The 25,738-nt window shown below is 41.2% G+C and overlaps 1 protein-coding gene and 1 long non-coding RNA gene across 2 annotated transcripts in view; one reads left to right on the plus strand and one right to left on the minus strand.

The window, feature by feature from the left end:
* The window catches only part of LOC142602944 (uncharacterized), a 44,200-nt gene that overhangs the window by 14,038 nt on the left and 4,424 nt on the right, over window positions 1-25,738 (plus strand). Inside the window, exon 3 of the long non-coding RNA XR_012836800.1 lies at window positions 10,137-10,321. This is a non-coding gene — a long non-coding RNA (uncharacterized LOC142602944). The remainder of the gene's footprint in view (window positions 1-10,136; window positions 10,322-25,738) is intronic.
* On the minus strand, window positions 5,074-16,507 carry LOC104640863 (cytochrome P450 2J6). The gene is made up of 9 exons (XM_010309356.2): window positions 16,337-16,507; window positions 14,813-14,975; window positions 13,516-13,665; window positions 12,232-12,392; window positions 10,123-10,299; window positions 9,541-9,682; window positions 7,621-7,808; window positions 6,307-6,448; window positions 5,074-5,252 (listed from the first exon to the last, which is right to left on the minus strand). The coding sequence occupies exons 1-9, from the start codon at window positions 16,505-16,507 to the stop codon at window positions 5,074-5,076; spliced, it is 1,473 nt and encodes a 490-aa protein (XP_010307658.2).

Consider the following 25,738-nt stretch of genomic DNA (forward strand, 5'->3'; position numbering starts at 1 on the left):
TCCTAGATCTCTCTTTCTCTCTCTTCCCCTGAATATTTGAGTTCAGGGTCATTTTTGCAGGTATGGTAACTGTATTTTTCAGGCGTTGAAACTCAACTATCTCCAAATCTCCATAAATCTGTTCTTTTCATGTCGCAGAAGTTTGTTGTTCCTTTAATTTAATTCAGCTGCAGACATTATTAATGTTGCATTTCACAATGGTAAAAATAATAGAGATATTGAAGATAAAAAAAAAAGTGGGCAGATAATGACATTTCCAGCACAAGGATTTTATGGGGAGAGATTTCCTCATCTTGGCTTACCCACAAGTCCCAGTTCAAGGCTGCCCTGACAGCACAGCACAGGCTTGAACGCAGATCTGCCATCTGATGATACAAGGCTGCTTAACAATGCATTAAAGGAAGTGTGTGTAACCCCAAGTCAATTAGCATATTATCTCCTTTTTTTTTTTAACCAGAAATTTCATTCTAGTACTGAAGAAAATCTGATTTACTGTTCACAATGCATTTTTCTCACCTGAAGACATCTGGCAAATGAATAAATTAAGCTTTGAAAACAGCCAGCAGCAAGACTTTTCATCAAAGGCAAATGAATGACATTAAGTGCATTTTGGCTTATACTCTAGGATTACAGGTTTCTTGGATGAGCATCTTTTTCTAGTCTCCCAAGTTATGTCTCAGCAGGCACTTCGTCAGGGCACTACGTGAAAGTAAGCAAATTATTCAAATGGAAAATACAAGATTGTGACAATAAATGTTCAAAGTGAAGTAAGATAAATATTGAACCATTTTAATTGAGTAAATGGCATAAAAACTTAAGCACAGCCATGCCATATCAGATGAAAGTTCAGCTAGTTTCATGTTCCATTTCTGACAGCACATGACAGCAGATGCCTTAGGAGAATTTGTAAAAACAGGACAAACTAGAAACACTGTATTGGTATTAAACAACCCAAAAGAAATTTTCCTGCTGAAAATGTATCTGGTTCCTTTTTGAACAGAAATAGATGTTTAGTACAATGCCCTGTGATGAGGCATAGCTTACCAACAAGGCCTGTGCAGTGCGATCCCCTCTGGTGCTTCTGAGCGATCTCTCTTTTTGTCCCATTTGACACCTTCCAGCCCTTCCACTGGCAAAAGAGTGACTGTTTCCTTTTCTGTTGCCTCCTGTCTGTTCAGGGTTTTCTAGACCTCCTCAAAAGCACAGCCATAGTTTCCCCAAATGTGCTATGCTGGTGCAATGGAAAATATTTTTTTCAAAATCTAATCCCATAAATGTCAGGTTCCCCCACTACATGCCATTGATTCACTGTTTTATACACTGGAGCATCAACAGGGACAATTTAGCCCAAGCCTTTGACACAAAACAGTTTCCCAAACAACTTGTTTGAACAGAAGGGAAAAAATGTCACATCTTGCTTTTAATCTTTGGATGGATGCAAAATCTACCAAACTTTTGCACAAGGCTCTCTTTGTCTCTAGTTTCTGCTTTTTCCTTTTGCTAGGATAAATAGTTTCCCTGGAGTTTGGCATATAGCCTGCAGAATGCTTCTGGCACTACTATTGCTGCGCAGGAGAGACCCGCTATGAAGCAGAAAGAAAAGCACAAGAGAAAAATAAGCAGAGGATCCTGGTATCAGACAACTTGGCAATATTTTCCTTAACTGTAACCTTAGCAGAGCTGAGCACCGTATAATATTAGGCACCTCTCTTGTATCCATTAACATTTAATATTTTAGGCTTTCTGGATTCACACACTCCCACTACCCTGCAAATATGACACAAAGCAGCCACCTCTGCAGTTCTGTGACATGCACTCACTTTTCCCCGAAGGAATCACAATGCTTTAAAGATTAATACACCCAATTGCACATCTTTCCCTGGAATAAACACCTGCAACCTGGTTTCAAACCCTTCCAAACCATATTATTAAGGATGACAGTTCTACCACAACTCAGAGACCTGAGGCTGTGGTTGACAATGGTTATAAAAAAAAAAAAAAGAAAAAAAAAAAGAAAAAAAGAAAAAAAAAGAAAAAAAAAAGATGGGTGTAGGGTTAGTCACTCCACTTAAAAGAAATATTACATCACTCCAGTCATCAGCACCAGGGCGTACACCTTTTAATCTGGCAGCTCTTTGATGGTGTAACACAGAGACACACCTAGGGGCTGTAACCGGTGGGCAGCTAGAGATGAGAAGGTGATGGTCAGAAGAGAAAGCAGAACTTGGAGGGGCAGGAGGGCTGTGGGCAGGGGACTAGAGAAGTCAGCTGAGACAACCAGAGGTGACTCTCTGCTGTCATGCCTCACCAGCACCTGGCCCAGGATCACGTCGGCTCTTTCCCCATAACCTGCAAATTTCTCTGCTGCCAGAGGTCAACCAGACCAAGAGCTGGAGGTCTGTAGCCCTGGACAAGGACTGGGAGAATGATGTCTGGAAGGAGAAACAGAGTTGTTCTCCATCCCAGAAGCACTCCCAAGCTTCCCAACAGAGTGGAGGAAGAGCAAAGTTAATTTTATCAGATTTCCTGAGTTTCTCTTTGCCTTCCACCATCAGCTCTCTTCAAATCTTTATGGGAACAGGTGGGTGTCGGTTGGTGCTGTAGGTTTCTAGACCTATGGCACTAGCCCAGAAAGCAGGGTCTGGCTGCTTGACCCATATGGACTAATCCATATGGTAGGCTACACACACCACATTGGCTTCACTGCTCAGGAATAGCAAAACTGTTGTGCAAGACCATCTGGAAACTCAGTCTCCCAAAGGGAGAGCTGGGGGGCTTCTGCCCTTCAGCCAAGATTTTAGAAAACTCTTCAAAATCAAATGTGCTTCTTCGTACTGCCTGGTAGGGGTCTGGTGGACAGGGTCCCTCAGGGGCTGAGATGGGCAGTAAATTACTGATTCTTTCCACTTTGTGCCACCCCTGAGTCCTGCCTAGTCATGGGGAAGCTATCTATCAACAGTACTGAGTACAGCTGCCGTCTCAATGGACACAATGTTCCAGCCCTTGAGCACAGCCCGCTTTACATACATCTTATCATTAAGCTTCTTCAGCAAGTGGCAAGATGACAAGAGGAGTGGGCAAAGGCGGTGAGAGACACCATCTCTTGCAGGGTTAGCAGAGAGGAGCAGGTGTGGGAGGGTAGGGTGGAGGACAAGCACAGATAAAGCTGGAAAGGAGGTTGAGCAGAAGTGTGTAGGCCCTGGAACAGTGTTTGATACGCTGTGTGGAGTAACAGGCTGAATTATTTATGACAGCTATTGATTGCTTTTATGAAAGCCCTCACTGCCCTGATTTCCCTTCCAGCCCAGCAAGCCTCCAGATACTGGGTTGTGCTGGAGCAGACAACTGCCAGAGCTACAAGGCATGCCAGGATTTGGTCCAGCACAGCCTGATTTACAGTAGTTCTTTCTTCTTTTCAGTAACATTCTCCTCTATTTTAAATTCAGGAAGTTCAAAAGTACCACAATGATTTAATTACAAATATTTCATATTCCAACATAAAAGCACTTTTTGTTCTCATACAAATTTGACCATAAATTTACAGCAGTGTTTACAGACAGCTCTACTCAACTCCAACATTTGAATCCTTTCCAAAAGTGATTTGCATTCAAGAATGCTACAGCACTTTGCTTTAACAAAACTACAGCTGAACTTGGCTGTCACCTCCAGCTGTGTCTTTAAACCGTCTCAGTCTTGAGTTGAATCACTGCCAGTGAGCAGCTATGTTAAGTAAAACGTATTTTAGAATTCCTGCATCACATGGTCATTTATGTCTTTTCTTACACTGTTACCTCCAGTGCACGCTCTGTAGTTACTGTGTTCTTCTTTTCATGGCCTGGAGCCTCGAAGAACAAATAGATCTTCCACACTCCCTCCTGAAAGCTTACTGGTCATTGTTTTCAGCTCAGCACTGATTCCTCTACTAATACTTGTGCAGAAAAGAGTCAGAGGAGGCAGAAGCTTGATATGATGAAAGGATGTAAGCAGTGGGAAACCAAAAGGGAAGGTGAATCCTAACATAGAGTGTATATGGATAAAGGGTGGGTTGGAATAGGAACTGAAATTGGGGAAGGAGGATTGGAAAGAGATTGAATGGAGAGCAGGAAGTATGGTATGGGTTGTAATGAAGGAAGAAAAGGGCCCAGAGAAAAAGGGGAACATTTGAGTGTTCAGATAGGCCCTAGACACTGCCTTCAAAAGTCTCTGCATTCCTCTGCTGCAAAGTTAGCTGTGAGACCCACTGGCAAAGTGAATATCTCATCCCACATTTATGCCTCATGCAAGCAGGATTGATAATGGCATGATTCTACATCATAGAAAGCTCATTTAAAAAAAAACACAAACCAACCAAACAAACAACAAACCACCTTGCAATACATCATAACAATACTCAGGCTGCCAAGTCACACATTCACATTGCTAGTAAACACCAAATTTAAGTTTCTTTCTTCAACTTTAGATCGACTTTCTTTATCTTCTATGTGAGAGATACATCAAATTTAGATATTAAAGTACTCACATTCTAAAGCATTTCCTGGGTTTGGGGTGTTGATTTTTGGTGGTTTTTTTTTTTATTATTTGCAACCTGTCAACAAATTAAAGTGTCTAAGTTCAGGACAGTAAAAACAAAACAGGGCTTTAAAAGTGCGTTTTCCTGAGTCAAATTACTTGAGGTCATCAAAGCACTCACAGAAATGAGACCTACTCGGCTCTTGCTGAGATTCTCTGTTGAATTTTACTGAGATTTGCTCAGGAGCGAGCATCATGATGATTCTGCTTGGCTAGGACAGGGAAACACAGCCCACTGGCTTCAGCTGGGAACCATAGCGTTTTGCTTCAAGCACTCTCCAAGAGGAGAACATGGTTAAGATCCTTGTGAGAATATGTGGGACTTTCACAAGGACCAGACCAAAAGTACTGTTAGTCTGGACCTTGGCTTGCATCTGCTTTCTGAGTAGCCCTGGGATAGACTAATATCAATATCCTGGCTAGTAGAAAAAGGTTTATACATTTGAGAGGAAATTCACTGAGGTAAAGGTGTCTGTCTCGTGCTGGTCTGTGACGTGTTGCACCCTAGCGTGGAATGGCACAAACCCTGTATGGGTGGGGCTGCAGTGTACCCCCGAAAATGGGCTCTGTGTTGATCTTCGTCACCCCCTCAGGGAGCCGGAAGGTGAATGCCCGCAGCAGGTTGGCAAAGAAAATGAAGAGCTCGGTCCTTGCTAGGTGCTCCCCCAAACACACACGGTGCCCTGCAGAAGGAAGGGGGAAGGACAGTGAGTATCTAGGAATTTTTGTTCAGTCTTGTTATAAGCAGAGGGGTCTTTTTTTGTTCAAGGCCAGGATCATGAAAAGCCACAGAACTAAAACTTTGTGAATTCTTTCTCAGAAAGATCGCATCCAATGTCATAGGTTAAGAGACACCAAATGAAAATCTCAGTGAAAATCCCTGAGGTACCACCATCATTTCTTTCTTGACCTTGCTTGACCTGGCAGAAAATGATTTTCCTTTTACAGGAGATGTTGAGCTTAAAGGTCATACACAAAGTATCTGCCAGCTGTTTGCACATGGTTTCTTAGTGAGTTGAAGTCAGCAGATCAAAATTACTTAGCAATTGCATTTGCAATTGAACAAAGGCTTGGTCCTTTACAGCAAAGCAAGAAGCCTAAAGTTAATTTCCACGGGTTCCTCATTGAAACCAATGGCATGAGCAGAACAAGTGAATAATACATTCACATTTCCAGATGAGCAGAGAAATGAAAGAAAAAGCCATTTCCATTAAGAAACCACTCCTGGATGGACATTGAAGTGACGAGTCTGCTATATCAACAAACTAAACAAAAATCAACAGAGTAGGAACTTTACTGCTAAGTGTGATCTCTAACTGTGCATTGTTGTCTTATTTCCTTCTTTTGCAACTGGATTTTCAGTTCTGTAAGCAAGAACTTAATCCTTTGTTTACCTGGATGCATTCTGCTTTTCTTTCAGCTTGTTCCTTTAAAAGGGATTGCAATTAACTCCAGTACAAACAAGACACATTGCTTCTCAGGAAAAAAACTATATAAAGTATACTACAGACAAAATCTGTGGATGACTGCAGCATGCAATAAGCTTAGGAGGTTCAGGAATTCGAGTGGGATTCCCACTACAGTTTCCTAAGAAGAAGCATCTTCCTTGCCAGTACTGTTCTTTAAAGACAGCAAACAGCAGAGACAGAAGATGTTACCTGAAGAAATACCATAGTCTCACACTTCAGTGTTCTTCATCTAATCTGTTGGATTGGTTCGAACTGCCGGCCCATTTACCTGCAGAGAATGGTAAGAAGGCTTCTCGAGGTGTAAAGTTTCCTTCTTTATCCAGAAAATGGCCAGGGTTGAACTGTCGAGGTGTCTCCCATTGCTCAGGGTCATACAGAACAGATGCTATATTTGGCATAATGATGGTGCCCTGCAAGGAAGAAACTTTTGATTCAATTCCATCTACTAGCCTCTCACCCACCAGTTTCAGCCTGGCAGACAAACCTGCTGCTCGTTGCCATTTCTTTGTAATGAGCAGGTACGATGTGGTTAGAAGACCATTTTCCTAGAAAATTAGAGTTTGTGATCATTTTCTGAGTTGGAAATTATCAGTTCTCAGCCCTGCAGCTATGTCAGTGGGTGTTAACAGCGTTAGTGGTGGTACAACTGCATTGTGACCACTTTTACTACTAATCTTAAATAACACTTCTAGTAGTGAAGTATCAACAGCTCTTTTGTTGATATTCAGGTCCCAGAGCTGGAAGCCTCCTTTCAGGCTTAAAAGAGAGAGAAATGCATCCAGAAATAACTGCAATACTTAAGTGACAATAACCTCTGAGCCCTTTTAGCAGCAGTACTTCAGGCTTTTTCTTTACTGGCTGTTCCCAGCAGACCAGTTCGCATGCCTTAGCTACCTGGCTGTCAGAAGCAGACAGAACAGAGCGAAAACTTCTCCACAAAATGAGTTAGGTGGGGCCTGTCCCAGATGTCAGTAATGGTGCTGGCCTTTCCCATCTCTCTTGCAATAAAATCAACTAATTCCTCTTTCTTGTTAGTGTTTTCCAGTGAGAACTGGCACCCAGCGTAGCTTACATCACTCTAAAAAATGTCTTACAGGCTATGAACATGTGTTTTCAGCAGTATTTGGGAGTAACTCCCTCACTGTCAGCTACAGCTGACAGTGTCTCAGCTGTTACAGATCCAGGCAGGTTCCTCAGCTGATGGAGTCAGTGGAGCTACAAGCCATTCCTCTGTCTCAGGAGTGCTGGCAGTGCTAAGTTGGGCAGGGATGTCTTAATCAGTGCTTTGGCAAACCAGTTTCTCCTCTCAGTCCATCCCCAGCCAAACAGAGCTGTTGATCAGCAGGGCAGGAGCTTGAGGCTTCCGTGCCAGGGGAAGGGGTTTTATCAGCTGTCTGAGCATCAGCATGCTGAGCGAGAGACGTATTTCATTCCTGGAGCCACAAACAGTAACTCTTCCCCGGGAATCACATTCCTGGGTCATATGGAGAATAGTTTATAGATGGAAAACGGGTTACAAAACTGGAATAAAAACTAAATGTCTCTGCTGAAGGAAGAGCGGAGGCTGAAAACGTGTCTGTACCTTTTTGACCGGGAATCCTAGCAGCATTGTGTCCTTCACACACACTCTGGGCATGCCAACAAACACAATGTTGCTGAAGCGTTGGATCTCATGAACCACAGCATTTGTATAGGGCAGTTTTCTCCGATCCTCGTAGCAAATTAACTGGGAAGGACCCAAAACAGCGTCCAGCTCCTTCTGCACTTTCTCTGTGGAGAAATATTCACCATTTCAGATGGGAAAAATGTATACGATATTTTAACTGGCAACAGGAAAATGTATTATTTCAACATAGTACATTTACTCTATAAGCTGTGATTTAATATGACTTAATGCCTGAGTTTAATATATGAAAATAAACAGGAAAAAAAACCCCCAACCAATAGTGTGGTCCAGAATCATAAGCAAGGACTATACTGTACTTATTCCAGCTCTGACATTTATCTTACAGAATGCTTGGTGGGTGTAGGGTGGGTCACTCTGCTCCAGGTTTGAAGGTATTTAGGGATTGCTTAGTTTACTTTATCTCAAAATCTAAATCTCATTTGCAAAATTGACATAAATACCTTGGATATTAACACCCAGTGCAAGGGATGAGTTGAGCAGAGTTGGTCCAAGTATGGCAACATACTGTATGAACAAACAACACCTGAATCAGCCTAGAACCTTGGATGTAAATATGCAGTCAATGCCACATCATTTTCAGCCTCCTACTGAGCTGCAGGAACACAGGTATCTCCCTTGCTTTCAGTGCTCAAGCACAACAGATGGAAGAGCCTTCCTTCAGCAGAAACCCACCCCAGGAGGACCTGAGTCCTCCTTAAACCCAGCCATATCCTTTCTCTTCCTGGCATACACGTGGATGAGGAAACTCAGCCTGGATCTACAAAGGCATTAATGGAATTGGTGTTAATTAGATAAGCAACCTCTTTTGCATTATTAACTCAGACAGGGACAGTTTGTGTGTACTGCCAGCAGTTCTTGCCTGAAAACACTACCTCTACATATCAGGTAGCCAGAATCCTCCCCTTAAACTTCTTTTTCTATATCTACAGTCTTTCCATGCCTTGCAGATGTTCCACTTTCATGTTTTGTTTTCTCCTAAGGTTTGTGTGCTGCTTTATGAACAAACTGCAACAAACATTACTGGTTATTTAAAGACTAGATGCTAACACCATCACCTGGTTACACTCAGAATATGCTCTACTGAAACCTTGAGGCCGCCCCTGAGCAACCCCTGTTCCATGGATGCCCACTGCCTAGCCTTGTGCATGAAGCACCAGCAAAGGCAGACAGGAGTCACTGCATTCTTCAAGGAAGTCTGTGGATTTGCACTGTGCAAATTATCTTGCATCTCTCTCTCTTCCTGTTTTCTGACAAGAAAGATACAGGAAGAGGCAGCCGTCTCTACCAGGACCATGGGCCTTCCTTAGGGCAACCTGCAGCCCTTCGTAACCTGCCATGGTCTGTCCAGCTGGTTTGTCCAGTCAGGGATGCAGTGGGTTGTTGGGAGTATTGGTGTGCTCAGCAAAAAGCGTTGTGGCAGGAGGGGAAGAGAGCGTAGGCTGACGGTGGCAAACACAGCAAAGCTGCATTAGCACTCCTCATACCTGAATGATGTCTGGTGTAGACAGGAGTCATTAGAGCTTTGATCCCTGTTCCTGCTGCCATCAGTCAGCCTGCAAACTCTCCACACAGAGCACCTCGCTGACTTGTCACTGCCAAGAGCTAACTTTTATCTCACTGCAAGTGCCTTCAGCCACCTGGTTTGGTCAGGTCATAGGATGGGCCTCTGATTTTTTTCCTCTGCTTCCATTCTTTGTGTTTTCAGAGAGTGAGAGCCAGGCTCAACTGGTGGCTTTTGTGCCTGCAACTCATTATATTCAGCCATCATTAACATTTGTAGTACCCACAGCATTTCACAGCAAGAATCCCTCTCACCTTGGATGTCTGGATTCACAACCATATAGAGCAGTCCCCAGTACAATGTTGTGCTTGAGGTCTCTGATCCACCAAGGAAAAGATCATTTATAACATATACCAAATTGTCTTCATCATACTTGGGCTTCACCACATCTTTAGACTGTAGAAGATGATAAAAAGTTGAAGCATGTCAGCTATTTCAGGGTAACTGTCTATGCACGTGTATTTAAGCCTGTTGTAAACACATGGTACCCTGCCGTAGAAGGTGAGGTGGTCTACCAAAGTTGTGTAACCTACAGACACAAACTGTCCCATATTTACTACAGGTTTGAAGTATACACATGGATATTTATGGAAAGCAGATGATCGCTCATGAGTTCACACCCTAACATACTTTGTGGTAATTCATTCATGTAATGAAAACGTTGAACTGGATGTCTTTCTGGGACACATGAGTCAATAAGTCCCAAGCTACCGTATTCACATTAAGAAGCTTATAAAATCTAAGAAACTATGATAGAAGGGGTCAGACTGGATGATTTAATGGTCTATTTGACCTTATACTCCATAAATGTGTGATCAGGCAGAATGAACACTTACTTTCTCTATCTCAGCCAGGTAGAAGTCAATGAAATCCTGTGGTTCGTCTGGTATCCCTCTCTCCACATGTCTTCTGATTTCCTTCCTTGCAAAAGAGCTCAGGACATCATAGCAAGACAATGCCTTCTTATGAGGACCAGGGAGATGGCACATCAGCCAGGGGAAGATTTCATACAGCTGCAGCAGTGACACACAAGAGGTAGTGTGAATTACCTGTCAGTAACCAAGCTGCTTTTAGAAACACCAAAAGGCTGAATTGTCGTGGCTGGAAATGTTGATAGTGGAATAAACAAATTGGCATTGCTTTGAGTAGATTTTTGCCATCATATGGGAAAACTTTATGAGTAATTTTGACACATTTCTGGGGGTGAAAGCAGTACTGACATCACTCTGCTCATGCCAGTAAGTTTACTTGTCTAATGCAGATCACTAGAAGACCTTACTCCTGCACAGTTGGAGAATGTAGCTCCCACACACTCAAAATGTAAAGACATCCTTTCTGGGTACTGTGTGGCTACTAAAATTAACAAGTCTGCAGTCTCAAGTAACTGGTGGATTTTGTGGAGCTCACGGAAGGAAAGTGTAGACTGGGTATCACTCTAAGAGCTAATTTAATTCTCCCCATCAGAGTCCTCCTGACTGCTACGGGACCAATAATTGTTCTGGTGGCTAAAAATAATACACCTTCAACCTGCTGACTGTATTTACACTCACATTTGTCAGATCACAGTATTGTCCTCTAGCTTGGATAGTTCTCTCTTTGCAGCATCTGCCATTCCGCCCTGCCAAGCAAACAGCATTTCTATCTCCTCTCTTTGTTCTTCCAGACCTAACAAACGAAGTGTCTCTAATTTTAAGCGATAGTTTGTAGCTCATTCCATTAGCACTTCTCTACCTTTGTTTCACTCCAGACTCACAACATAAGGTGTCCAAAGCCCTGGAATAGGTCCCACAGATTATATACATGAGAACCTACTTTAACACTTCTCTGGATCTAAAGGGAAAATAGTGCTGGATGCACTCTAAGATTCGGTTTGCTTTTTGCATCCTGTTAGCCACAGTTTACACTAGTCCCTTTCCTCCTAACCTTTGCACTAAAATGTTTTAAGCTCACAGCAGATATTAATCTCATTAATTCCTGATATATTTTATGATTTAATTTTGTACTATTACAACTTGTTCCATTCTTATAACTCCAATCCGCAGTGCTTACAAGCTCTTGCAGCAGGATATCCTGAATGTCCTCTGTATTGTTAAGGTCTCCTGGCTTTGATCGTCCACAAATTTCATCTATTTTCCTGTTTTTTACTATGACAAAGTTGTTTAGTGCTACCCTCATATGGCAGATTTATTGAAAAGGTTTACTACCGCATCAGCATTTTAGTTTGTCTTTTCCTATAAAACTCTAATGTCAATGGAATTTGCTCTGCCATCCACAGTCCCCGTTACACCCAGCTTGTCCCTCTTTCAGGGTCTAAAGCACAAAGTCTAATTCATGGGGAAAACTTCAAGTGCAAAGTTGGCCTTTATAGTAAGTTGTGGGAGGTACCTACCAAAAAAATCTCTGACAGAATTTGAATCGTGAGACTGTCAGAGAATGTATGTATTGTTTTTGTAATGTGTGAATTGCAAGCTATAATGAAGTAATGGAAAGATTAATAATGAATATTTTTGTATTTGTGAGGGAGGAAAAAAAGAAAATTGTCAGCATACAATTTGCAGAGTAGTAAAAAGCAGAACAGTGAATTCAATGATACCCATTTTTGGAGGAGAGAAGTAAATAGAGGTGGGAGGAGCAGCACTGCAGAGTTCAAATTTATTATGAACTCCAGTCTCAAGTTTAAAGGTTTCCGTTAACAGTCTCAGAAATACTGAAAGACTTAAAGCGAGGAGTCAACAGAGAGATGTCCCCTAAACTAGCAAAGAAACAAGAAAGTTCTTAAAAATGACCTCAAAACCAAGGAGGCAGTACTGAGGTCCCCAAGGACACCTCTTAGCACACAGTTTGCATTTGCCAGTTGCTCTGTATTTAGTGAAGATGCATTTTTACATCCACACTTCCATTTTCTACCTATTTCAGAAAAAAAAAAAAGTATATTATTTACTCACCTGATGAACAAAGCTGCCTGCAAATCTGAATAAATTCTCTGTGGCACTGATCAGTTCATGGAAGGTTTTGTCCTCATCAGAGAAGTGATATCCAAAAACCAGAGCACAAATTACATTTGAGATAGAATGGAAAAGGGGGAAAGAAGGATCCACAGGTCTTCCTGCAAACACAGTAAGTGGTATTCACTCTCAGTGTTTTCTTCAGGTGTTCCTTACACAGATAGGACAAGATGTTGTTAGAGATTACATAAAATGTTCTCTTTATCCAGCTGGGTCATGAATAGGGACATAAATGTGGCAGTAATGTGTGTATTCATGAAAATAAAACGTAGTCTTAGAGCAAAGGACACTGTTAAACTGCTCTCTCATAGCTCTAAAACAATCTCATATCCCTTCCTGTGAAATAACATTGTACAGCTATGATCCATTAGAAGATATCATATCAAATCTACTGGCCTCAGTTGTGTGGAAGAAGACAAGTCAGAATGTGAGAAGGAAGAAATTTCTCTGGAGGTGAACTAAGAGAAGACAGTGACAGACATGTAAAATATGTATAATAAATAAATAAAATAAAATGTAAAAAACTACTTAGGAGGAAAGACTGAAGGAATTTGGGAAGGTTTAGGAAGCAGAACAGATGGATAGGAACTGCAAAGTATACATAAGAAAATTATTACTGTCCCAGCTGTGAACAGTAGATCATCATATCTCTGTCTGATGATTTTTTTAAAGTTATGAGACAGACATCCATCGAAAATGATTTGGATAGAAATGATCCTGGCTTGGATTCAAGGGTGAACCTGATAATCCTCTGAAGTTCCCTCCCTTCTCCTACTTCCTTTGATTCTCTTGCGAACAGCTACTTTGCCAGACAGACACTAAAATATCCAGTTTACCTCATGGCACCTAATGTCATTGAAATTTAGAGATTTAGAGGAATGACTCAGCTCTGCAATACTCTTTGGTTACTTGTTGTAGGTAGCCTGAGAATGCTTGGCTGTGCAGTTCAGTGACATCGTGTCATTGTACAATCATATCTTAGACAAATGATAAGCCCATGGAGCTGGAATTTCATAAGTTCCCAACGTCGTTAGATTTATGAACAGCTTTTTAAGAAAGAAATTCCCACTTGCGATACTATGGCTCTGTCTGCTCTTTGGGCTTTGGTAAGTTTGGATACACCCCTCTGCACCTACCCCAGTCCTAGAAAGGGGTAGGTAAGTTTGTGTACTGAAGATAAGGATCCAGGACTGAAAAGTATCTGGTTTCTTAGCAGATAGGTACCTTTTAGGTTCCCAAAGAACTCCACCAGGTGAGAGGCCTCCTCTTGCACTCGACACTCCAGGCCTTTTTTCCCCATTCCCAGACTGCGTAGAGTCATTATACCAAAGCGTCTCTGCTGCTTCCAGGAGCGACCGCTTGCCAGTATAATACCTGAGGGTATTCCCTAGCATATTAGTATTTGCCATAGACTTGAACAATTCATTTAAAAATATATTATAAAATACATGAAGTAAATCAGGGAATACACTATGATACAAGTATCTTTAGGTGAAATTATCAGTAACCAGAAATCATGGCCAAACATACCCAAACTATAACTAGACTGTATGTTCTTCATATTGTTTGTAGATAATCTTTGAAAAGAGCAATCTAAGAATTTGTTGACTGCTCCATTTCTTGATGTCTTAAAAGTAAACAACCTTAAGGTGCCTTTTTAGAAGATCTGCTTTAGTCATACGCAAGTGATCATGCTCAAGACAGGAATAACTGGATGAATTTCTACAGGGTGACATACAGGGCCAGGGTATGTTTATGGAGATATAGATCAATTAATGTGATGCTTGTAGGTTGAGGTGATGAAGGGGAAGGATAAGTGACATTTGGGCCCTGTTTCTCCTCTGGAAGGGAGACCACTCCACTGATAGTTAAATTGCACTAGTGAGTACCTGAAGAGCTGTGATGGTGGTGCTTTACCCAGCTTTAAACAATCTATGCTTGCTTTGGTATAGCAAATGCAGGGGAGGAAAAAGAAAAGACTTCAAACTGCTAAAATACACTAAGGAGAAGTGGGTTTTCATGTGTCGGAGGCACTCTCACAAGCAAAGGTTATTCACCAAATGTTTAAGAGTGGCTGCCAACACAGCAATGAGACTTCTCAAGGAGGGTGTTATAGGTCTCTTGCTCATGATGGAAGGTGTTTGGCAACTGTAATATACATGGTTACCAAACATATAAACAAGCTTTGCATTCATGTAATGTACAGCAAAATCATGTGCAGCAAGTTGGATTATTCTGTGAGGAGGGCAAGATTGCTGAGGGCTGAGCTGGGATCACATACGTCTTGAACACAGCAAAAAGGTCACCATAAACAGCCTGATTTGGAGTGTTTCCCAGGCGTGGGAAAGCTCAGGACAAAAGGCATCGCAGCAAACAGTGAGTTATTCTCTAGAGCTAAGGGAGGATTTGGACAGTATCTGATGGAAGAGCGTTCTGAATGGGAGGGTAGAGGGTCTAACAAGGCAGGGTGGTTTGCCAAGTCAACATTCCTCTGCAACTGTTTATGGCAGGAAAATCTCACCTTTTCCTTTGGCCATTGCTCTGAAGAAAGGAGATACCATCCTCCCAGAAACATCTTCAGGGTGCGTAGTCATGCCATCCTTCACAGCTTGATATCCATTCAGTATGATCACTGGGGCCCACCCAAACCACAAAGTATATATGTTACCATAAGTTTTTGCCAGCTGTAAGTGGAAAAGATGGCAGAAAAGAACAGATAAAATCCTGTAGATCTCAAACAGACACTACACCTGCTATTCACCAGCCCAATGGCCAGTTTTGTGTTGAGAACATCACCCCCATTAATATAATTATAGTTAGAAGCAAAAATGACTGTTGTTCTTCCGAGAACAGGGCTTTCTGCAGCCAATTTATTTACCGGGGCGGGGGGGGGGGGGGGGGGGGGGGGGGGGAAGGCGGCAATGACTGATTTTTGTTTCGTAGCACAGGCTGCAGCAATACTGCAGCAAAAGAAAGAAAACTTTGTATTTTACATCACAGCCAACCCCAACATTTGTACATTGTCAGCTGAACAGCCGCACTGTGCACCTCTCCAGGGCTCTATGCCTCCAGCTAGCCCTTCCTTTGCAAAAGGAAACCAACTCATTAGACCTGCTCCATCTGTGTGCTCCAGGAGAGGAGGTGGAGTCCACAGCCGTGAACTGCCAGTGGGCTCCAGCTGGGTCCAGGGTTTCCTCACAACACTGAGGAGAGCACTGACCATTGGAGACAGCAGAGGTATCCAGTTGTATGACAGGAAATTCAATCGTTTCTGGAAAAAGCTTGGTCCAAGAATGAAGCTTTGCTCCAACACACCCACCATGATACAAAAGAGAGACAGTGTCTAAGCTGGCACCAGAATTACATCCAATTGATCACCCTAGTCACTCGATTCTCCTTATAATTCTTTAGATACTGGCTTTCCTTTCCCTGGTACAGCATCACTGCCTGAGTCTGCTCTGCACTCAATGATTCATGCCTACTGTCTCAAGCATAGATCTGAATTAGAGGTCATCTGCAAACCATTAGAAGAATTACTGCCAGGGCACAGGGAGGGACTGAGTTGGCCTGGGGAGGAGCAGCTGTCTCTAAACACAAGAGGCAAACAAGTAGTTTTAAGGAGGTGTTGGAAGATGGGGAGTGTATGTCCTTTCCATACTGCAAGCATACATACACAGGCACCATATTACCCACTTTCTGATCAAATTAGACAATGCTAGTGCATCACAATTTTACAAAGTAACACATATGGACTTATCAGCAATGGAGAAGCATCTTTTCAATTATTGGGATTCTCCGACTTTAATAACAAGTCAGAAACCCTGTCCCCAAGTTTATTTGATTCTTAAGGACATTAAGTTTCTTGTGAGGATGACATATTCCACATAAGAATGTGACCTGACTGTAGGAATTGAGTTCATCTTTGTATATCCACACCTCGTCTATAACTTTCTAAGGCTTAAAAACTTCACTTTGCTATTAACATATCCATTTTGTTTAAGCTGTGACAAAAATTAACCAATTAAGAGCATCTTAAAATAAATACCTCCATCAGAAGATCCCGATGAAACTGAAAGTTCAGGTGCACCAAGTTTCCAAGCAATGGGAGAGGAGTTGGTCCAGGAGGGAATTGCTTGCATGCCTTTTGCAGTTTGAAAAACTCAATAATTAACAAAAAAATGATCAGGACTACAAAAGCTTGAGTTATTGTCAGCATTTTGGAGCTGATTTATGAGCTTGTCTCTATCAAAAAGAAGGTACTGGAGCTTGGAAAAGGTGATCTTCCTTCTTGTTCCACCAGTTCTCTCTGCAGACCGAGTTCTGTAAAGCCTCAGTTCCTTTCCCTCCCTCTGTCCCTCCCTCTTTATCACTGCCTGCCCTTTTCCTGCACCCCATACATTTCCCATACTGAGATACATCAAGCTGATCCCCGACCAAAAGCATACCTACCTGGTTACAGCAAGCCACAGTATGAAAATGTGGAATTGCTTGTACTCAAGGTGTTTGTCCTGAAGCTTGCATTAGGGAACTGCTGGTGTGTACTGGGAGATCTGGATTGGAATGACACCAGGTGAGAGCCTTTGTTGATCTGTGGGTATGAGATGAGTGAAATTCAGTTTCATCCGCCTTGGGAACTTTAAAACCACATAGTTGTTCATCTCAGAATCACCGAATTCAGATTATGAGTGTTACACATCAGTTACAAACGTTACTTAACTTAACTTTAAATGTGGTTGTAAATTCAGATTTGCCCACCAGTACGCACAGGTCACACAGGCAAAACCAACAGTAGCTGCAGACTAAGTGTGCAATTAGAAGATAACGTTGTTACATGTAATTTCTGATAGATGGGCCTTGAGTGTTCAGTCAAAATTTTTTTCCAGTTAATGGCAAAAATAACAGTTTCATTAACTGAGGATTAATGACATGGAGATAATGCTTAAAACTGACATTACAATTAAATAATTAAAAATCAGAATATGGAAATATGTTATATTAAAATTAATTAAATATAAAATTCCAATTGTAATTATTTCATATCTTTTTAGTATGTAACCTAATTGAAGGCTTCATTTGCCTTGGTTTATTTTCTACATTTTTAATCAGTTTCAGAACCCTAGCTATTATTACCTATTATCAATAAGTTTACAGGACACATCAAAAAACCTGTCCTCTGATAATGAAGGGATTCACACCTAGTTTGAAACCCAGACAGAGGAAAGCACCATGTGTCAATTACCAGAGGATCCTATCTTGCACTGCAAAGACAAAGTGTCTTCATGCAAAGTACAAGTCTGAACAAGAAATCGCCCTGCCCTCCAACACATACATAAATGCAGTATTTTGCAAACCTGGCAACGTTAAGGAAGTAATGTGACTTGGTGATATCAATCCAACTCCTTCATTTGGCCAAATTTTGCAGCTATTGTAGGTACCTACATGCCTGCATTACACAGTGAAGACAGCGTGGAAAAGCAGGGTTTTTATGACCTTATCTGTGCAAAACTAACAAGACGTTATAAACAGCATGTGTGGGAAGTGGGCTGAGGTGGGCTCCATGGCTTCACTAAAACCAGTGCAAGTCAGGTACAACTGCCCACTGTGAGGCTGGATTCAGCAAAATACAAAGAATATTTTTTTTTCTTCAATCCAAAATATCAAGTTTAAAATTTTGAAAAAAAAATGGAAGAAAATTAGTTTTGTGCAAACAGCTGACATCAGAAGAAATGCTGAATTACATAAATGTCATGAATAGACTAAATACAATCATATTCATCTCTTATGTGTTTGATCAATATTCCATTGCTTAGTTTTAGACATTTCACACTTAGTGTAGTATTATGAGATCAGTAAATAAATTCACTTGTTCCAGAAGATGGGTCAGATTTAACTGGAATCAAATCACCAGTGTCAGAAGCAGGATGAAGCCAAATGAGCAGTTTATCCTACCAGATGTTACCATCACCTTTCCTTTCCCGGTGTTTTCAGAATTTTCCAACTGTCTGAAACACAGATGCATGAATAGTTACTTAAACCAGTGCCTGATGTCTCTGGATAAGCTGTACTGGAAACAAAACCAGGCTGAGGGATCTTGTGTTGGCATGGATCTGTTCCTGTATGATGCCTCGTCTTCCGGACACACTATCAGCAATATTTGCTGGGTTTATATTTTTGGTAGAAAATTCAGCTTTCCTAAAAGTTAGTAACCCAAGTAAAGAGCAGTCCAAAGAAGTGGACTGAGAGGGCAAGAGCACCAAGTTTTAATGGAAGTTATCAGGAAGCAAAAGTTTTGATAAGATTTTTAAGTGAACATAAAAGCACACTGTGAAGTAAGTTTCGGAAAGATTAGTACAATGCTTGCAAAAGTAAAGCTATGCAGGTAATGTGACAATCAAACAAGCATGGTCCTGATATCCTTCAGCAAGCAAATGTTTCATTTCAGCTCTGGGACATGGATACTTAAATATTATGAACAAACTGAGACATTCGGTAAGAGGGAATGTAGGGAATTAGGATCTCTAAAGCACAAGAACTGTTCATAGATTGGGAACAAAGTAGCAGCCAATTGCTTTGAGTGAAGCTTCACATATATGATATTTAGAAGTGGAAACTGCACAATACATTGCTAAGCTTTTCAACTCTTCACCTATAATTACCTTCAGAAACTTGCAAAATTCACAAGCGGGAATGTGCCCAGTAATTGGGAGCATTAAGGCTGGACTTGACGTGGCACAAAGAGTGAGAAGAAAACAATGTTCATGAGCTTAATATCTAAAATAAAAATAGGGAAACGCAACAGAAATGGGCCTGGCATCCCTGGTCCAAATTGTTGCAAGAATTTTTCTTGCAGAGAGTTTGCCAAAGAGAAGAGTGATGTTCTCTGGGTGAAATTACCAGGAAGTGGATGATTCCTCTGTGTAAGGAACAGATGGATACATTTTTCAAGATGAAGGAAAATGCAAAGTACCTGAGATCATGTCCATCATTTCTGCATAACAAGCCTGAGGATGCAAACAAAATCCCCCAAAGGGTTAAGAAAATCAACAGCAGAAGATGAATTAAAAAAAGATGTTAGAGGAGAAATTCTAAAGCCTGACAGAAAAAGAGATTTCTGTTTTTACAGAAGAGGCTGAAATCAACATTCTTACATTAGGATCCTTTTTGTAGGACAACAGGCACTGTGCTATTGCTGCTAGTGAGGATGTACAGACCTGTAGGGAAAAATAGAAGTTCAAAGTCCACAAATACCATCTTTTCAGAAATATCCAAGAGAAGCACTGGCAAAAACTGTAAAATGCAATGCTGATGTTACCAGCTGGAGCAGTTTATCATCTCAACCTCTATCAGCAGTTTCTTTACAGCACTACTAATGACTGCCAAGAATAAGGAAAAGCGTGATGACAAGGCACTGATGGCAGAGCACTTTTGAGTTGAGCTAAACAAATGACTTCCACAAGAGATTCCCACAAAGTCTGACAGAAATTCAGCTCTCAAAAGTGTGTCATAATAGCTCGTCACAAAAAAAATACACTGAAGTTAAAATCCAGGAGAGTTGCAATTAAAGGCTGGGAAAATGTTGAGAGCTTGGTTATTTTTACCACAGGTAAAAATAATTTTTATTGACCCAGGAATAATGAAAAGCCAACAGGACAAGGAGAAAGTCATATTTAGATACCAAAATAAAGATTCTTAAATGTTCACAACAATTAGCAAAACTCACAAGTTAAGAACCTCTAGGGGATCGTTGTACATGGGATAAAGGAACTGGATAAGGCAAGAACAGTAGCTGACTGCCCATGTTTTTCACCCTAAGAATAACCAAAGAAAGCATTACATACCAAAAGGTATTCATTCTACAGTCTTCAAATTTCACAGATTAAAGAAAACTATCTCTATCATAAAATAGATTGTTACATGTTTTCTTTATCTGACACTTACAAATCTGGTTGATAAAGCAATAGTATTGAAGTTACATTGCTTAATATATTTTTCAATTACCTTAAACCTTTAATTTAAGAAAATCTAAAAATGTTTATAAAGCTTGCAAATCTCAAGACTGAGAGAACAGTGAAACTCAGGAAGCCAGATCCTTGACAGAGATGGTGACCGTTGGGTCAGTTGCAGTGCAGTCAAATGTAAACCCACACAATGCAAAGCAGTTTGTCCCAAGGACAGTGGGAAGACCAGGAGTTAGACATGATCTCCTGGAGCTCTGCACTGAGAGGTGCAGAAGTCTTGGCACCAAACCTGCCTCAGCCACGCGCAGGCCAAGGACTACTGAGTGCCATAGCCAATCTCATTGAGAGAAAGAGCAAAAGAGGATTTGGAGGACACGTACCTTGGCATGCCTGACCAAGAGATCACAAGCATGTCCAGACACACCAGGGACAGACAAACTCTGAAGCATAACAATGGCCACCCTCCAGGACCAAGAGATTGACCTCAAAATAGCCCCAAATACAAGAGGATGCTCTGAGGATGGTATTCCTCTGCCATTCAGCTCCCAGCAGTCTGAAATGACCTGGTCAGTCTATCTTTGTGTTCAGAATAGACATATTATAGAGAAAATCATTCTCAACTGAAAGCACCAGCTTCAGGGACTGACTTGACATGGCTACATGTTTTCAGCACAAAAAATGACAATAATATTTGAGACAGATCTTGACTTAGGATGATTAGAGCCAACTTACCCAGCAAGGACCATTGCAGGTGAGCGTTTCACTCTTGGCATGTTCTTTACCAGGTTAGCAGCAGATAGTAAGCTTGGCAGATACATGCCCAGAACAACCACATAGCCGGGAATGTGGACCTCTGACCCAGACAACAAAGCAATCAAAACCCACAACTTCCAGAAAAGCCATATGCAAGAGAAAGGGAATAAGCACATGGAGAAGAAACACAATTTGAAAAGGATGCAGGTGTATGTACCACTGGTTGCAAAATAAGAAGCAGCTTTTAAAACAGGAGAAGACTTGGAGACAAAGAAAGGCTGAGAAGGTTGCAATAATGTACAACAGTGAACAAATAAGCTAATGAATAAAGATTGCAAGACTAAATGATTGCAAGACCAATCTGACCCCCACCCTGTCTTTGTCTTTAAACAATTCATACCTTCAAAATGAGGACATCAAGGAGTTTACAAGATGCGTTCTTCTAAACCAGTGTTAAAAAAACCAAAAAAAAAACCCCCCCAAAACCCCAAACCAAACCACAAAAACCCAACAAACCCAAAACTCTCAAGATATAAGCACTGACCTATAACTCCAATATACTTTATACAATGCTAAAAATAAGCAATAATTTCACTACTTTAGTTCACACTCTGTCAACTATCTCAGGGCACTTTATCATTATTAACCATATTTTAGATCTGTCAAGGCAAAGATATCTATTCCTACATATGAAGACAAGAAATTACACAGCACTACAGGATTATTTATATTTAAAATGTATAACGGAGCAGACTTGCTAATCAGGCAAGTATTAATACCCCTAAATTTATATGGTAGGAATTTAAATGCAAAACATGAAAGGCAGAATCAGCACAACTCAATAACATATTCTAATTACTATACTCGTAGCAATACATTATCCCAGATTAGTATAAGTGGAGCTGTACCAACCCCATTACCTATCTCCACCTTACACTTCCCATTGTAAATCCTTTGCAGTCAAGTATTTACAACTCCCCAAAGTCTTTAATTAGGGTGTGGCAAACAGAAGTAGAGCAACAGGAGGTAGAAAGTAAGGGAAGACTGAGACAGAAGCAGCCACACAGGCGTTACAGAGGGTCAGGATGGCTCGTAACCACGAGAAAGTAATACATCCTCTGACCAAACCTGAAATCGTGACTGGCAGTTCAGTCTTCAATTACACCACCATTCCTCACACACTTTTTCTCAAGCAGGGCTATTTTCTATAACATTTCAGGTTTGAGATGTTGACTTGGCAACCTAAATAAGTCTCTCAAAATACTTTGGAGAAAGATTTAGGTGATATTTCTGTATTTGATTTTATATATTTTAAGGGGAAAAAAATATCAAGCAGTAGCACAGAAGCTTAATAACCATCACATGAACACTCCTAAATCTCCAGCATGGTGGCAGGGACAGCAACCTTTTGAAGTATTGCACTAACTGTGTTAAGCCGCTAGCAGAGGACATCTGTTTTACTAAAGTAGCAAATGCGACAATTAGCCCTGTATAGAGTGCAGTGGCCAGAAGTCTGACTTATGCATTTCTTCCCTCTTCGGGGAAGCTTTTTCTTCTTGCTTCCAAAAGGAGCTGAATGACGGAGACTCGCACTGCAAGGTGCTAATATGAAGACAACAGGGGGATTGAGGGTTACACACTGTGTGTGGCAAGAAATTCCCTTCTCAATTGATCTTCCAGCCAGGACTGTGCCCCAACAAGCCCTGTTAATCTTCCCTCTCTCTCAGCATCTGCCTCTGTGCTGGTTCTTTGTTGCTTTTCTGCCAGTTGCCTCAGGGAAGGAGGGACACGTCTAATCAATGCCCCTCCACGTTTATCCGAGTCTCCTATGGAAGAAAGCCCTGGGACAACGGTGCTTATGGCTTTGCCATTCAGCGCCTGCTTTCAGAAAATAACTTCCAGCACCTATAGCAACTGTGCTAGTGTGACTTTCAAGAAAGATGGCAAGCACACTCAGCAGCTTTCAGCACTTGACAATTACTTATGGATCAAATGGTAAGTTGGGTGGTAGCCATTGATGCTATATAACAAATTAATATGCAAGAGATTAGCAGTTTATACTGGCAAAGAAAATGCAGTCCTTTAGACACAAGTTTCTCAATCGATTGCACATGAAGTGACTGCAGTACATGGACACATTCCCAAAGTTAAACAAGGGGGGGAAGATGAAAAAAATTTACCTAATTTTTATTTATTGTTCCAATTATTATGTTATTGCTTATGCTTTACAGTAGCAATGTCCAGGAAGGTCCTTTTTCCCCAAAAATGTTCCGTGGGTGTTGAGTTAAAAGGGATTGAGAAATACTCCTTGAGGTCAAAACTGTTGCTCCTCCTATAGATAGTACGCCGCAAGAAATTTTATTGCTTGCACTAATACTGCTGAGAGAGGCTTCAGAGTTTCTCATATAAACCAGGAAAGCCATCTTCTACCACAGGAAACAATATACCATCATCCTAAACATCCATCACTTTTACATATCGTCCCTGTCAGCTCCTCTGTGGCCTCCAGTTTCGTGCGACAGCTGGAATGGGGATTTATGGTGGAGCGCAGGGATGTCGAACATGCACGGGACAGCACAAGGCTGCAGTTCTGGCCCTGGGGACAAAGGAGAAAAAAGCTGCCTCAGAAGCTGAAGAATTATCATACAGTTGGAGAAATGTAGGGAGTGGGAAAAGCAACTTCTTCCTGGCTTGTTTGCTTCAGGAAACATTTTTCTTAGGAACATCTTACAAACCATTTCAGCAACTGGAAAATCCACTCAGCTTGCAAAGATTCTCAGGATATGTACTTGAAAGATCAACTACTCCTCCTCAAAACCTCTGTGAAGCCTTCAAACACATTTCTCAGATCTTGTCCTTTTGCTTCAGGTATTTGCACTCACCTTTATTTTTCTTGATTTTCACCCCACTCCTTCCTGCCAGAACAGCCACACGCACAAAGTAGCTCTCCGCTGCTCTAACAGACCGTTAACATTTACACAGCAGTGCTGGAATCAACAGGAACAGGCACATAAAAAGACAGTCAATTATTTCCGGGCAGTTTCTACATAAAAGTGATCTCACCTTTTCCATTTGCTGTGACTTCCCAGAAATCGGCGCAGCTTGGTTAGGGTGAGTGGCCAGGAGTCTCCCCTCGGCTCAAACTTCAGTCACTGGGACCTCTCCAAAGTGAAGATATCTTGCAGATTCTCAGCCTGCTTGAGCTGGATCAGCTCCAGGAAAACACAAGTTAGAAAAAAAAATCCAGTAATAAATAGGAAGAACAAGATCTCCTCACTGACCTAGCAACTTCACAGGCTTTGTTACTAAGGAATACATCCTTCCTTCTCCTATACATCCTTCCTTCTCCTATTAAATACTTATAAAAACAGTAGGATAATTTCTTATGCTATTGCACTTGGTATTTCCTGTCCACCTTCACAAGGAGATCACACTGACTGCTTTGTTGTTTCAGAAACCAGGACAAAACAGCACAAGAGTTTGTATTTGCATATTTGCGTGTTATAACTCCAGAAACTGTACAATTAGCAGACACAAAGCAAGTCCAGGGAATGGTGTTTGTTCACATTTCACAGCTGGTTTTCTCCACTTGTCTGTTTAAAAAAAAAAAAAAAAAAGCTTGCAGCAATGTGAAGGCCAAACTTTTTTATACTAGTCCTTCCTAGAGAGATTCAACCCTACTAAATACATACATCACACATACGCCCTTCTTTTACTGCTCATCTTTTCCTCACCCATTTTAATAACATGTTCCAGGCTGAAGAGAATGTCATTAATTCTATCATAAGGAGATTTCTCCAGCACAGCAGACATTACTCCTCAAATATGCCCTGTCTGATCCATTTTAAGGCAAAATCTTCAAAGCAATGTGGTCACAATTGTATGACACGTTTGCAACTGCTTTTGATGAATTGATGTTTTACCCCCAGATATCCTTGTGATGTTCAGTTTATGGATGCAAAAGAGAGAACTGCATGACCAAACGAAAACTGGAATCACAGATAGACAGTGCAATTTTTGAAAAATAAAATTGCCTTATAGTCAGGAAAATCTCATCTACAATTGGAAACTATAATGAAACAGCTTTTATAAACAGAATGAACTTTTAACTGTTCAAAACAATGGTCTAAAAAGTTTTAAATGAATTGAAAAAAGCTTTTTATCCTGTTTTCAAAAACAGGGTTTGGAGTTTGTTTTTTAACTCAAGCTTTCAAAAACTCTGTACTTCAACCAGTGGTTGAACAAGAGCATAGAAATGATAGATCAGAAGGCTGAACTAGCAAGAAATAAATACTTGTCAGCTGAGCACTGTAACAAAGTTTTCTGTCCCCCTTACTGTCCCAGTATAAATGTATTAGAGCAAGGAGTACCTGTTGCACATGTAGGGATGTAGCATCTTTTAATTTCAAGCTAACTGAACGATTCCACATTTCAGTTTCAATTTCTTTTTCAAGTTCAGTGAAAGGTGGACAGCAATACCTGAGAACAAAGACTGGTTCTCCCATGGTAAAGCTCAGTTCAGACCTTAGTGTGCATAAAGTCTTTAATTAAATGACACGCGTTATCCACAGCACTGTGCCTGGCAGCCCCTGCTCTGTGAACAAATTCAGATTACAGAAAGCTTTGTCTGTTGCCTCAGGCTTCATCTCTCTGATGCTGAATTCTGATGCTGTCATGAAAAGATAGCGGATAGCAAAGGAAAGCTTCTGGCCAAGCCAACAGAAGCCACTTGTGAG

Source organism: Balearica regulorum, chromosome 9 (genome assembly GCF_011004875.1).
Source record: "Balearica regulorum gibbericeps isolate bBalReg1 chromosome 9, bBalReg1.pri, whole genome shotgun sequence".
In the NCBI taxonomy this organism is placed as follows: domain Eukaryota; kingdom Metazoa; phylum Chordata; class Aves; order Gruiformes; family Gruidae; genus Balearica; species Balearica regulorum.

Bases quoted from the DNA above. Each gene is read 5' to 3' on its own strand.
- LOC104640863 (XM_010309356.2), bottom strand. From the start codon at position 16,507: ATGCTGACAATAACTCAAGCTTTTGTAGTCCTGATCATTTTTTTGTTA. The intron at 10,300-12,231 runs GTGAGTAAATAA...TCACTGCTGCAG, and splicing joins CAGGCAGCTTTGTTCATCAG to CTGTATGAAATCTTCCCCTG. The intron at 7,809-9,540 runs GTGAGAGGGATT...ATTTCTCCACAG, and splicing joins TGTGAATCCAGACATCCAAG to AGAAAGTGCAGAAGGAGCTG.